Genomic DNA, 15,355 nt, shown 5'->3' with positions numbered 1-15,355 from the left:
AAAAAAAAAAAAAAAAAAAAAAAAAAAAAAAAAAAAAAAAAAAAAAAGAAAATAAATGTGACTACTGTATGAGTTACAGGTCATGTCCACTACATGAACAAAGCATATTCACTTATTTCTTATTTATTTCGTTTGTTTCACTGGCAAATTCTTAACGCATCAAACAAGTAGCTTTTAAAATATGAATACATAGCCTTAAGAATATTTAGTGAAAGCCTGACATGGTGGTGTATGGCTTTAATTCCAGCACTCGGGAGGCAGAGGCAGGTGGATCTCTGTGAGTTCAAGGCCAGCCTGGTTTACAGAGTGAGTTCCAGGAAAGCCAGGGCTACACAAAGAAACCTCTCTTGAACCCCCTTCCCCAAATAATAATGATGATGATGATGAGTAAATGACACTAAACCCAGCAGCTGACTTATTTATTTTCTTACTTTTACAGTACTGGAGATTGAACTCCAAGGGGTTTTGCGCTTATTTTGATAACTGCTCTACCATTTAGATATGCTCCTGGCCCTTTTAAACTTGCTCTTTTGAGGCAGGGTCTCACTGAGTTAGACAGCATTGCTGCGAACTTATGATTCTCCTGCCCTATACTCCCAAGGAGCTGTGATTACAGACATACATTAGCCACCGACTGACTTTAAAGGTAACAGAAGTTAGTTATGAAATTTGAGACAGGGTGTAACTTGTGAATTGGTTGATAATTACTGGCTGCTGGCTAGCTCCTCTCTGGTACTGTGTGCCGTACTTGTGTGGCTTTTGCTTTATTTTCCTTCAACTTGACACTAACACAGCTCAAAAGATTTATTGTTGGTTTTGTCCAACTATTACTGATTACTTAAATTTACTTGCACATTAGAGCTGAGTTTATGGTCTCAGGATATGTTCTCTGTGCTGACTGATATCTTCCTAGAAACATCTTGATTAATTGCTCTTTGGCCAAGAGATAAGTCTGGAAATTTTGAAGAGTGATTTGATTCTGTAAAGTCTGGATTTATTTGCATACTGTTATAGACCTAGCAAATGGAGAGATTAGTAATTCTTCCAAAGGAACAAAGCTAGATGATAAACCTCTTCCTAAAACAACTCTGGTAGGAAGTGGTAAAGGAATCCTATTAAACTACTATTGATTGACAGAATTAAACAATAATAAGAAACAGCAATGCGTTATGATAGGAGTGAAGTTTCCTGAGGAGGTTCAGGGCTTTCAGAGTCACAGCTCAGTCCCAACTTGGACACTGCCACTTAACTTTGAGGCCATAGGTAAAGAAACTGCCTATGGCGCTTTCCTTACATCACATGCTTTTATAAAGACTAGAAAAGAAATTATATCATGTGTTCAAACAGCATCTGGATCAAAGTAAATGCTAAATAATGATTAGTTAACTGTTTGACCATTTAGCTCAAGTGCTCAATCTTGACTACACACTGGACATCTCCCAGGAACTTTTTAAAAGAAACAAGTATACCAAGCCCATTCCAGAACAACTATATCAGGCTATCTGAGAAGAAGCCAGGTATTGGTATCTTTAAAAAGCCTTCAAGGGGATTTTCATCCACAGACTTGAATACTTCTGACAGTCCCTCCTACAGAGTGCTGCAACTTTGAATCTCTAGTGCGAAGGCTCTTGGTACTTTCTGAGAAAGACCATGTCATTCTGCAAATGCATTTGTGCATAAGGAGTCAATCCCTGTCTCGGCACTGGTCATTGCTTTGCTCTCTGAAAGCATGTATAAGAAGGGGAGACCCTCTTCTCCATGGCCTTGCAAAACATTCTCACCTATGGTTTAATGTACTTATTTTCTTCAACTTATGTCTGTGACAATATCTGAATTCCACTTCTCTCTGTTTGGTGCATGGTCTATCTTAAGTATACCACTGAGGATGATTTAAAAAAAAAGATATTCCAGGGGAGACTATCAGCCTTGGACAGAATTCACGTCACAGTAACAATTGTCATTTAAAACACTATGGATTGATGAGTTAAACCAAGGATGGGGTTAGTTTTTGCTGTGGCTGCATTACATTGCTGATACAGCATGGGGAATTTTGTTTCTACGAATGCAGTTGAAGCTTCTGGTACTTCTAGTACTTGAACACTTTATATCTACTTCTTCCAAACTCTCTATTTCATTCAGTAATATTTACTAGGCCAAGCATCTGGTACACAGAGGCAAATAAAACAGACTTGGTTCTTAATCCTAATAGGGTTTAAAAGTCCATTGCAAGTCACATAAGCTTTCTGAGCTGTCAGTCATATCCCTTGAGGCTCAGCATCCTTTCACCTATGAATGGGATATTTCTATCAGAGTCTCCGAAGGCTTCCTGTGCAGCTACACAAAACAGGTTTCTCTCCCTCTTACTGGTGAGGCATAGTGCATTATCAGCAGCCTGCTATCCTTCCTAGATTGTCTCTTCCTTTTAAGATGTCAGGTCACAAGAAACATGCCCGGATGTTTCTACAAACATTGTGAAATCTGTCTTCCTGCATCTGAGACACAGCACAGCCAAGCCTCAGCTCTTCCTTCATTCCTTCCTCCCTTCCTCCCAGTCTCCTTCTCTTTTTTTTCCTTCCATGGTCCTAAATTGTGGAGACAGTTCTCAAGATGGCTTAAGAGAACTTCCTCCTCACCAGCCACTTCCTCTTCCTTGAGATCAACTCCTTCACTCTGTCAAAATTTAAAGCTGAATGCTACTTTCTACTAAAAGCCTGTACTTGACAAAAATATAGTTTTAAGAGAGGCTACATTCTTCCAAATATTTTTCTCTCTATATAACATTGAATCAAGAAATTAATTATGCAAAGACAAGTGTTATATGTTTATCCTCATATACAGAATCTAGATATAAATATAGTATGTAGAGCTGGAGAGATGGCTCAGAGCTTAAAAGCACTTGATGCTCTTCCAAAGGTCCTGAGTTCAATTTGCAGCAACCACATGGTGGCTCACAACCATCTATAGTGAGATCTTGTGCCCTCTTCTAGCGTGCAGGCGTACCTGAAGGCAGAACACTGTATATATAATAAATAAATAAATCTTTAGAAAATATAGTATGTAGAAGATACAAAAGCAGAAGAAGGAGGATAATGTGAAAGAAGAATGGGTCTAAGGGAGGGAAAACTGGGGAAATAATGAGGGTAAAGTAAAACAAAGACTGTACATTTTTTTTGTCATGTAGATTATAGAGTTAAATATCTATCTGTTTGTCTGTCTATCTACCCATCCATCCGTATGACAATTAAAGCAGAGAAGTACTACTTGGGGGAGGGAAGCAGATAGATAGGCAGAGGAGCCAGGTACAATGACATACATATATAAAATGTCATATTTAGTGAAATACATTTTTATATACTAAAAAGGTAGCAAAAAGTTAAAAAAATTATTGTGATGAGATGTGGCTCAGTGGTAGAACATTTGCCTAGTATGTGTAAGGTTCTGGGTTCAATCCTCAGTACTGCAAAATAGTGAGAAGAAGAAAGAAATTAATTATCCTAATTAAGATCTACTCTTTATAGCTGTGTGGTGGTGCACGCCTTTAATCCCAGCATTCAGGAGGCAGAGGCAGGTGGATGTCTGAGTTTGAGGCCAGCCTAATCTAGAATGAATTCCAGGACAGCCAGGGCGACAGAGAGAAACCTTGTTTTGGAAAAAGAAAAATCTACTCTTTATTACTGCATTTGGGGTTTGAACACACACTCCTCTAAAAATGCTTTCAGAGAGCAGGGTCTCTGTCTTGATATTGTCTCAATACCCAAGAAGTACTTACATGAATGTGTAATGCTCAGATTGATCATTAGATAGCTAGGTTTTTTTAAAGCTAGCTTTTTTTTTTTTTTTTCAGTACTGGGAACTAAACCAGGACTGAACATATACTAGACAAGTGTTTTTTCACTGAGCTACAAGACCCATGCGCAAACTATTTTAAACACTATGTATCATGATTAAGTGCTGCACATAGAAGCTTTGCAATTTTACAAATAAGGAGGCTTAGAAAAGATCATTTGTCTTTGATTATGAAGTTATAATTTTGAAAGTCCTGCTCTGAAGTAATTTTCATACTTACTTGTTTGTTTGTGACAAGCATGTGCCACTGCACACATCTGGAGGTCAGAGAACAACTTGTGGGGTCAGAGAACAATTTGTGGACTCAGTTCTCTCCTTCTGCCTCATTGATCCTGGGGATCAGTTTCAGGTAGTTAAGCTTGGCAGAACATGCTTTTACCCTACTGAGGCATCACATCTTCCCTCTGCTATAAAGTTTTTATGTTACACCCATGAAAAGGTTATACAGAGAAACAGGATGGTTACTGTAAGAAAGGAACGTGAGGATACCTGCTTGAATTCTCCTTACAGATATAATAGGTCCCAACAGTCAAATGCCGGAGAATTGTTCAATAGCAAATAGCACTGGGAACAAGTAGAACTGACATGCTGAAAAGGTTCTGGTGGCAATCTCAAATGATATAACCGGGAGCATAATTAAAGGTTAGTTAGTTAACTTCTCATAATCTTGGACTCTACGTACTGTTTTCCATCTATATTATTGCCCTATGCTTCTAGGCTGGGAGTGGTTTATTGGCTGCTGTCTGATCTGGTTCTATCTGACCACTGTATTTCCCTGTGAAGTGCTACACAAGATTCTGAAAGGAGGCAGGTTTTGGAACTGCATATTTTTATAGATAAGTAATTTTAAAACTCCCATCTTGGTCTTAGGTGAAGGAAGAAATTTAGGATCCTCTTTTCTAATCTTACTGTGGAAGGAGAGATCATTACAGCTTAGCCAATATATACCATGTGGCAAAGTATGTCAAAATGACCAACTATGAGGGGAAGGGGCAGGACAGGAAGCATTCCTGAAGCAGGGCAGGATCAGCAGGGAACCCAGCTCACTCGTGGTGAAAAGCACCATTAGAGGAAATTGATATTCATCCTTGAAAACTACTAGCTGGTATTTCTTTTGACTCTCTATTTCCATAACACTATCTCTAAGAAAAGATGTTCAGATGGTTCAATTATTTATTTTAATATAGTAAGTGAAATGAACTTTGTATGTAAGGCACAGCAAGAGAAAAGGTTAGAGAGATCCTACTGTATTTACTACTGTTTTGTGATGCAATAATGCTACTACGCACCTTGTGTAGCTAGCCAAATGGTTCCAAATAGAATAAGGTCTGAAGTAAAATCCTTATTTATACTTTGTGTAAAAGAGTTGTCATTATCATAGCAAATGATTCAATATTTGGCATTCTCCTGTAGGACAATCTGAAGACACAAACAAGTACACACAAAGAGCATGCCATTTAGCACTCGCCCTGACAGCTACAGAAGACACTGAGAAGTCACACCGTAAAAATGACGACTACTTCAGTTGACAGCTGGCCTTGCTCCTCCCGTGGAATGCACTTGGAACCTAATTACAGTGACCAAGCTTCACAGAATTTTTCAAGAGTGCCAAATGTCACTAGCTGTCCAATGGATGAAAAATTACTATCTACTGTGTTAACAACCTTCTACTCTGTTATATTCATCGTGGGACTGGTTGGAAACATCATTGCCCTCTACGTATTTCTGGGCATCCACCGCAAAAGAAATTCTATTCAAATTTATCTACTTAACGTGGCCATTGCAGACCTTCTACTCATCTTCTGCCTCCCTTTCCGCATAATGTATCACATCAACCAAAATAAGTGGACACTAGGTGTGATTCTTTGCAAGGTTGTGGGAACACTATTTTACATGAATATGTACATTAGCATTATTTTGCTGGGGTTTATCAGTTTGGATCGCTACGTAAAAATTAATCGGTCTATACATCAAAGAAGGGCAATAACTACCAAGCAAAGTATTTATGTTTGCTGTGTAGTATGGGCAGTTGCTCTTGCTGGGTTTCTAACTATGATTATTTTGACGCTGAAGAAGGGAGGGCACAATTCCACAATGTGTTTCCATTACAGAGACAGGCATAATGCAAAAGGAGAAGCAGTTTTTAACTTTGTTCTAGTGGTGATGTTCTGGCTTATTTTCCTACTGATTATCCTCTCATATATTAAGATTGGCAAGAACCTATTGAAGATTTCTAAAAGGAGGTCAAAATTTCCTAATTCTGGCAAATATGCTACAACAGCCCGGAATTCCTTTATTGTACTGATCATTTTCACTATTTGCTTTGTTCCTTATCATGCCTTTCGATTCATCTACATTTCTTCACAGCTAAATGTGTCTTCTTGCTCCTGGAAGGAAATTATTCACAAAACCAATGAGATCATGCTGGTTCTCTCCTCTTTCAACAGCTGCTTAGATCCAGTCATGTATTTCCTAATGTCCAGTAATATTCGCAAAATCATGTGTCAACTTCTTTTTCGAAGATTTCAAAGTGAAGCAAGCAGAAGTGATAGTACTTCAGAATTTAAGCCAGGATATTCCCTGCATGATCTATCTGTGACAGCCAAAATGCCATACAGCACTAAGAGTAATTGAGGTAAATGGGCTAAAACGAATGACATAAGCCAGCCTCTACATTCCTTGAGATTGGTAAAATTATGGAACAAAGCCATAGCATGTCCCAAATCTAGATATTTAGAAGTGATCTTTCACTTGTTTAATTGTAAAATAGTTCAAGGGAAAGAAAAACTTACATTAATCCCTAGATTTTAGAACTATATGTAGAATCAGAATACATTGGTTTTTTTCTTCTTCTTAGAACACATTGTTAAGTTAACACTTTTAACAGTTATAAAGTTAAGTCAAGCCCATGGATTTAACAACAAAACAAATGAAGTGTCATTGCTTTTCAAGCCACTAAAGAGTTAGTAAAATTGTTGATACTAATTTTAAGTGTGTTTAAATTTCTGAGTTGAAATGTCAGAAAGTATGTATGTTACTTCAAAAACTTATATCACTTGCTTTTGTATTCATTTATGCTTAAATCTCTGCTCACATATGAAATAATAAAATTCTAATGAAAGTGAGATTGCCCATTGTCGCTGCTTAGAAGAAAACGGGAAGAATTTAAACAGTAAATAACTAAGCTAAGGGCAAAGGGACTGACTTAAAGTGGATATATAAACGATCCGTCCACCTCTCACTCTGATAGTGTGATGCAAAGGATGTACGTGTGATGATATGACCCAGCGAGTCACCGAAAGTTACGTCTCTTACAGAAGCATGCAAATACACACATAAGAACGCATATGCAAATGATGCTCAGAAGCGGGAACAATTAAGGACATAAAGTAAAAGCTTGAAGACGTAAACTGTGACTGTGGTTTATCGACCACATGAAGTACCACACACGTGCATTAAACATGGGGCCATCTCAGAAAGAGTATTGAGTGGGCTGGAGACATATAAGAGCCCTGGCTGCTCTTGAGAAGACTTGGGTTGGATTCCCAGTACCCACACGGTAGCTCACCACCATTTTTAACTCCAGTTTCATTGGATCCAAATCTTCTTCCGGCCTCCAGGGACAATGTACAAATGTGGTTGCACAGACATACATACAGGCAAAACACACATACACATAAAAAAAATAGTACTGAGTAAAAAAAAAAAAAAAGTATTGAGTGCGAAAGAAAACCAGACACAACAGTAAAAAGGTATGGACTACATGAACTCATTTATGTACAATATTAAAACGCTACCATTTTCCTTATGTAAATATCATATAATTCAAAGCATCTATGATAACATATGCAACATACAGACCAATTTAAACTTAATGGTCATGCATGAAGAGTTTTGACACAAACACAGTAAAAGCTTAATGTGTATTAAACCCAGGTGCCTAAGTGTTATTCTGATACATTTTGGAGTGAAGAATTTTGAAAACTAAAGAAAACCTACAGGTTGAAATTAAAAAGAGCAAAATGAAAACTTCATGTATGTTCAAGAACAAGCAGTGAGCTCTAAGGAGCAGGGACTGATTGCTGACCCCCAGGTCAGTGTAGCGTGGCAAAGCAGGAATCAACAAATATTTTCCAAGTAGCTGGATGAACAAAGGAATAAAAGATAGACAGATAAATAAGATGGAGAGGAAAACATGTCTAAATGAAAAAAAAAAGGGCATAATCAACATTTTTCCAGTCATTATTCTGGACAAAGCTGAAGGAACATTGTATATTGCAATAGTAGAAAGGAGGTACCCTTAGGGAATCTGCAAAACTGTGGCCAGGGTTTAGGCAGGGCTTTTTTTGTCTTTTGTTTTTGTTTTGCTCATTTTGTTTTTGCTGTACACAAAACCAGAATGTCATTGTCTGAGTATGTAAAAGGTTGTTGTGACAAACCCCAAGACTCGATTTTCTTTAAAAGTCAAAATGCTGCTTCTGCACTCTAACACTCTCCCAACAGAGCTGTTTTTCCACCTAGATGACAATGACAAAGATGATGACTACTACTGCTACGTTTTTTTTTTTTGTTTTTGTTTTTTTTTTTTTTTTTTTGAGATGGAGTCTTAACTATGTACTCATGGTTGGCCTGGAACTCACTGTGTAGATCAAAATGGCCTTGAAGTCACAGAGATCTACGTCTTTGCCTCCCAAGTGCTGGGGTTAAAGGTGTATGCCATCATGTCCAACCTAGAATACTTCTTAAAACTCAAGTTTGGCCTCTGGCTTGGAAATCAGTGTCAAAGAGCAAGAAATATTTAGAATGCAGTTAGGAATTATACTGGTTTAAGTAAAGGGGAAGTAGTAGGTTCTCCTCTAAAACCCATGATCTCACTAGCCCTGGAGAAATGGCTAGGTTTATAGTACCAGGCATTATTTGCCCTATGTTGATCAGGCTTTAAGTCCAATTAGAGAACTGTTGATTACTACTGAAATAATAAATGTCACTACTGCACCTTCAGAGCTATCTTGCCATGTTGGTCATTATTCCAGCTAATAGGTGTCACAGCTAGTGACGACAATTGGTAGCATCCTTTTTATGGCAGCTTGTAAAGTACTTTCCAGTACTATGAAAGTTGATCCTCGAGGATAAAACTTTCAGGTCAGATCCAGTGGCATTCTCAATATTCCTTATATCCACAGGTAAGTGGCTCTCACCCCTCAACGAAGCTTCTTTTGTAGTAGGTAGAGACCATTCCCAAAAGCACCATTTTGTTAAAATGCACACAGCAATTGATCATGGGCTGCCCAGCCCCAACTGATAGATTTACAATACAACCATACACCCAAGGTTCAGGAAACACTGAGGAAAGTGAAAATATTTTAAGAACTAGAGGATCAGGATATCTGCTGCATGCTAGTGTCTTTTAGATAGGACCCAGAAGTTATACCTAAGAAATATCAACAATATGGCTGCTTAAACAAGACTTGAATAATGACAACATCAGTTGACTTGCTCATGTGGATGAAGGAAATGTCATGGGGCCAAACCCCCGGATGAAGAGGTACAGACAACCAATGACTGCCAAGAGAGGGTAAGCTAGTCTTCCTTAGGGAGGTTCCCCTAATTGGCTATTCAATACCAAGTGATTAACCCTGAAATCATATTATATACAAGCAACATTGAACATAGTATGTTGTATTTATATATTTATGCACTTAAACACACATGTAACATAATAATTAAATAAGAGGGAGTGAGGTGAGAATATAGGAGGGGTTAGAGGGAAGAGATGGAGGGATAAATAATATAATTATATTTTAATTTTAAGAAACTGAAAAAATCCCCCAGGAGTGGTGGGGCACACCTAAAATCCTAGTGCTTGGGGAGGTTGAGGCTGGCAGATCTCTGTGAGTTTGAGGCCAGCCTGGTCTACAAAGCAAGTCTAAGACAGCCAGGGCTACACAGAGAAACCCTGTCTCAAAAACTAAAAACAAAACAAAAACAAAAAACTGTAAAAATAACTTGGATGAGAAAAAAACATGCAGATTTTTGATTGGGCTGAATTTTATTTCATTGAGATTTGCTTGTATATAATTGGCATTCAGTTTCAGTTAGCACTATATTTCAGAAAATGTACAAACATATTGAATAAAAAATAGGTTAAGGTAAAGTATAGTGAAAAATACAAGTAACATCTGAGGATAAAAAGTGGACATTTTTCAGAACAATTACAGGCTTAGAAAAAGTGTTAAAACAATTTTAATGTTGCCCTGACAATGGTATTAAATACCACTCTAAATGAAATTTAGTACTTGTTTGTATAATTTTAGATAATGAAAACATGGATCCCATCAGCGGTAAACATTCCATTTCTCTTTATGTCCCATTAATGAATAGTTTAAATATTATCAAGAGCTTTAGAGATGGCTTAGTGGGTATGCTAGCTAGTTTATGTCAATTTGACCCAAGCTAGAGTCATCAGAGATGAGGGAGCCTCAACTGGGAAAATGTTTTCAGAAGATTGGGCTGTAGTATAGCTTGTGGGCATTTTCTTAATGAGTGATTGTCGAGGAGGGGGCGCCAAGCCCTCTGTGGGTGACGACACCCTTGGGCAGGCAGTCCTGAGTTCTATAAGAAAACAGGTGGAGTAAGTCAATAAGCAGTACCCCTCCATGGACACTGCTTCAGCTCTTCTTTCCAGGTTCCTGCCTTGCTTGAGTTCCTGCCCTGACTTCCTTCAGTGATGAACAGTGATGTGGAAGCTCATAAGCCAAAGAAAACCATTCCTCCCCAAGTTGCTTTCGGTCATGGTGTTCCATCACAGCAATGATAAATGTAACTAAGACACTGGGTAAGAGCTGTAACCTGAGCACCAGGGGTAGGAGGTGCAGAGGCAGGCGGATCCTGTGAGTTTGATGGCCAGCTGGTCTGGCCATCTCTGGCCTTTGCACAGGAGTGCGCATACCAGAACAGACATACATGCACAACAATACACCACACACAGAGATACACACAGACATGCATGCACACATGCCAACACACAAACTATACTATCATTGGTTAATACAATTTTAAGAAATAATAAAATAAATGCTCAGAGTTTGACAAATGATTTAATTATTTACATTAAATGACATGATCTCTAGAAAATGTTTGTAAAAGTTTATTGATTAACTTATGTTCTTTGCAATAAAGTAAAATTTGATTGTATTCTACCAATCTATATGATTTATATATATGCCCACCAAAATATGATTTTTTTTACTGATAGAAATTTCACTTATAATCATTCCATAAATTAATCTGAATCTTGAGAATAGTTCTAGAGTTTTAAAAAATTTAGGGATATTTCTTACATGTAATCTCTTACTGAGCACTGGTATATTGCACATAGGAAATACTTTCCTTCCATTTGCCAACATAAGGCTTAGTTCTAGGTACATACAGAAAAAGGAAGTTCAGAAGCACATGCCTATCTTCACCTTGCAAAAGATTTGCAGACAGAACAAGCTTCTAAATACTATCTCCCATGTACAATGCCATATAAGGACAACAAGAACTGCCTGGCTCCCTGAGTCACACCTCAGTGCTGAGAACTGCTGCTGCTTTTGGGAACGTACTCTGCATAGAGCTAGGTTAGATGGTGCCTGTTTCTTCCATCTTAGAAAAAGATAGTCTACGTAAGCCTTGATTTTTAAGTGAAACAATGGATTAATCCTGCTTACACAGAAATAGAATTTCAACCAAACACTACCGAAAGTTACCCATAAAATATAAAAAAAAGAAAAAATTCAAGAGACAGCAAATATGAATGGTGTGGAATGATTTTTAGGTATCTAAGGTACATACGAAGCATATGTAATTTTAAAATGTGAAAGTCAAAATCCTCCAAAATCGGAAATGTTTTTAAAAATTTAGGTAGTGAAATTTTAGGGTACAAATGTTCAATCAGTAAACTCTATGCAGATATTCTAGATCAGAAACCCTTAGGGCCTACTATCTCGGATAAGGGCTACTTCATCTGATAATAAAACTTACTGCACTGCTATTAAATGTATGCTTCAATAAGAAAAACCAGGGAGCAGGTGTGGACAGAAACTTAGCAGGGGGTTGGAACACACGTCTAAAGCACCCCTCAGTCACATGAGGGGCGTGTATGGCTCTCAGAAGGGGGCAGAAAATAAACAGAGGAAGTCCTGTTGCAGTGCACATATTTTTGAAAAGTTTCCAAGGTGGCTCTCAAACATCCCTCTCCCTGAGATTTAATCACTGCAAAGAAAGGAACCATCACAAAAAGCTTCAAGAGGGAAGACATGGTTGAAGAAACAGCACTGTGCAAATTTAAAATAAAAAGCTAATTTACAGCCTTACCTTGCACCACACTAAAGCAATTATAAACGGAATGAAAAGTTAGTTGTGAATAAAAGGGGGAGATGCATTCCTATTTATGTGACAACAGCAATCTCTAGAGAGAAATGTCCATTTCATGCCAGGTTGAGTGGTTGCTACAGTGCCTTGGCTCAGTCTAAGTTTGCACATAAAGACTTGGTGAGATGGTTGGGTGGTGGGAATAGTGGTCACAGATCTGGAAAGGAGGTATGGTCTTTGTCCTAAACTTGCACTTTGCCTCTCATTTTCTACATGTTTACAAGCAACAGAATGGGGATCGAAGTAAAAATGTATTTATATGCCTTTCATTCTGCTGGTGCCCCACAGGCACCGTGTCGCTGTATAGTCAAGGGTAAGCAGCAGCTGTATTTATCTGAGGGAATGCAAACTAGTAAGCTTCCATGCCATGGAGACTGCTTTTCCTTGTCATGTCACTCTTAACTGTCAGGATGTCATTTGCGTGACTCTGCATTCATGTACATGCATGTGTTCAGGTGCGCACTGGAAGCTAGAGGTCAGCATGAGACGTCGTCCTCAATCACCTTCTGCCTTATTTTTGAGACAAGGTCACTCACTGAACCTGGAGTCCTGACCAGGCTAGACTGCCCGGCCAATAAGCCCCAGGGATCGTCCTGTCCCTGCCTCCCTAGCTCTACAACAGTGAGTGTGTACTCCCATCCCTAATGTTTTTATGTGAGTGCTGGGGATTGCACTTAGGTCTTAATGTTTGTGTGGCAAAGCAATTTATCAACTGAGCCCTCTCCCCAAGCTCCCAAGATGATATTTACTAGAAACAAACAATCCTAAAACTTAAAGTACTATTAACATGTGCTCAGGGCAAAAACTTTTATTTATTATTTATCAAAACTGCATGATGCCAAAACCCCCAAACTGCCTTTTTGGCTGTCACACATTTGCACACCTTGCAAGCTCTATCTGATTCTTGAAAGCTAATTCAGAGCAAACCCATACAGATGGAACAGATTTTTAAAAAAAGGTATTTTACTATATTTAACTTAAATTATGTTTCAAGTCTATAAAACACACCTAAAGAACCATTATAAGATAAGCTTCGGCAAGGCTTCTCAATTACTGCTCAGATACATGTGTCTCTTTTAGCTTTGGTCACCCAGAAAAACTACTTCAGGAGCAACAGTTAGCCTTTAGTTATCTTATTTGGTAATTTTACATATAAGTTTACTTTATCTGTATGTATGTATGTATATATATGTTTATTTATTAACTATTTTTGTTTTTTTGAAACAGGACTGTGATATGTAATACAGGCTGGTCTTAAACTCGTGATCTTACTGTTTAGTCATGCCAGGATTTTACAGGTGTCCATTATTATACTTGGCTAAGTAATTTTAGAATAACTTACAAGCATATTTAAAAAGGGGGAGATCCATACTTCAGTAGACAGTTAGGTACCTATGACTCAAACTGAACAGATGTTAATGTTTTGGTCTTAAAAGTGAGCTCACTGGACATGGTGGTACATGCCTGCAGTTCCAGCTGTTCAGGCGATTGGGGCAAGAGGGTTGCAAATTCAAGGCCACCTTGGGCTACACAGTGAGTTCAGGGCCAGCTGGGGCAACATAGTTAGACCTTGTCTAAACATAAAGGTGGCAGTAGTATAATAATTCTCTAATACCCATACAAAGTTATATGTACTAAAGCTTACCTTGCAGCATCTCTCAAAGTCTATTTTCTAAAGCTAACATATATCTTTTCAATGCACATTTTTGTACTTTTATAACACATGTGTACAACAAGATACACTTTAAATGGTGTAACTACTATTTTGTCATTTTGTAGCTTTTCCCTTCTAGGGTTATGCTTATCTATGTCTAACACAGAGGCATTATTTCTTTTCACAGATGAAGTGTTACAAGATATAAATCAACACAAATTCATCTCTCCATTTCCCCTACCAATGAGCACTTAGGTAGTTTTGTTTTTCTGTTAGTAGGAGCTAACAGTGAGGAACAGTCTTCTGTGCCCCCAGGGTCCTTGCATGGAGTTTCCTTAGAGTTGACACTCATAACAACAATGCCTGGCTGTAAGACTATGCAGGTCTTCAGTATGTCCTAGTTCTGATAATTTATTTTCCAAAGCAATTTTACTATTTATACACCCAGTCTCACAAGTAGGCAGAAATGAGCTCTTGGCTACCCACAACCTTGCTAACACTTGGTTTTATCACACACTACTTTTTGTCAATCACATAGGTATAAGATGGTATCTCCTTGTGGCTTCAGTGTGCACTTTCCGGATCACTGGGGCAATGGAGCATCATCTCCTGTAATGCTTCCTGCATGTAGGTGTTCTCTTGGGTGAATAGTCTGTTCATAACTATACCTCCACCCCCTTCTCCAGTTGCTTAACTTTCTTTTTGTTGTTATTGTTGAAAATTGTTTTTATAATCCTTCTTTTTATGATCCTTTCTTGTTTAAATGGATCACAAATAACTTCCACCTGTATTCGCTTATATTTAGTTCAATGCTACTTCTGCCATGGCAACAGTAGTAAGAAAAAAAAAACAATAAATTTGGTTAGTAAGACTCCTAGTTAATGGGAGATATGGAGCCTGAACTGGCCATCTCCTATAACCAGGCAAGATTTCCAGTGGAGGGACTGGGACACCAACCCAGCCACAAAAACTTTGATGTACAATTGTCCTGGCTATAAGATGTTCTGGGGTAAAGGTGGTACAGATATTGTGGGAGTGGCCAACTGATGACTGGTTTAGCTTGAGACCCATGTCATGAGAGAGAGCCCACCCCTCACAGTGCCTGGAAGGCTAGGAACCAGAGGCTGGAGAGCCCAGAGTCCCAGGACAAAGCAAAACACAACTGGCCAAAAAAAAAAAAAAAAAAAAAAAATCAATGAAATGCTTGCTAATGATATTCTGCTATAGTCATAGATTGGTACCTAAAATTTTCATCAGAGAGGCTTTTATCTAGCAACTGATGGAAAAAGATGCAGAGACCCACAGCCAAACTATGGCACAGCTTGGGGAGTTCCACGGAAGGCGGGAAAACAGACTGTAGGAAGGAGAGAGGTCAAGGACAAAGAAAAGTCACATAATCAACTAACTCAAGAGCCTGCATGGGACTGACCTAGACCCTTTGCA

General features: G+C 38.4%; 2 protein-coding genes across 12 annotated transcripts in view; one reads left to right on the top strand and one right to left on the bottom strand.

The window, feature by feature from the left end:
* The window catches only part of Gpr34 (G protein-coupled receptor 34), an 8,768-nt gene extending 1,835 nt beyond the window's left edge, over window positions 1-6,933 (top strand). For both annotated transcript variants that reach the window (XM_055599519.1, XM_055599518.1), the window contains one exon: window positions 5,260-6,933. In XM_055599519.1, coding sequence (XP_055455494.1) covers window positions 5,356-6,480 — 1,125 coding nt within the window. In that variant the 5' untranslated portion in view covers window positions 5,260-5,355 and the 3' untranslated portion in view covers window positions 6,481-6,933. The remainder of the gene's footprint in view (window positions 1-5,259) is intronic.
* Cask (calcium/calmodulin dependent serine protein kinase) overlaps window positions 1-15,355 on the bottom strand; it is a 376,056-nt gene that overhangs the window by 128,568 nt on the left and 232,133 nt on the right. The window lies entirely within an intron of this gene.

The sequence above is a fragment of the Psammomys obesus genome, unplaced genomic scaffold, assembly GCF_907164565.1.
Source record: "Psammomys obesus unplaced genomic scaffold, mPsaObe1.curated_primary_1811, whole genome shotgun sequence".
Classification (NCBI taxonomy): domain Eukaryota; kingdom Metazoa; phylum Chordata; class Mammalia; order Rodentia; family Muridae; genus Psammomys; species Psammomys obesus.
This window is presented reverse-complemented; position numbering and strand designations above follow the sequence as displayed.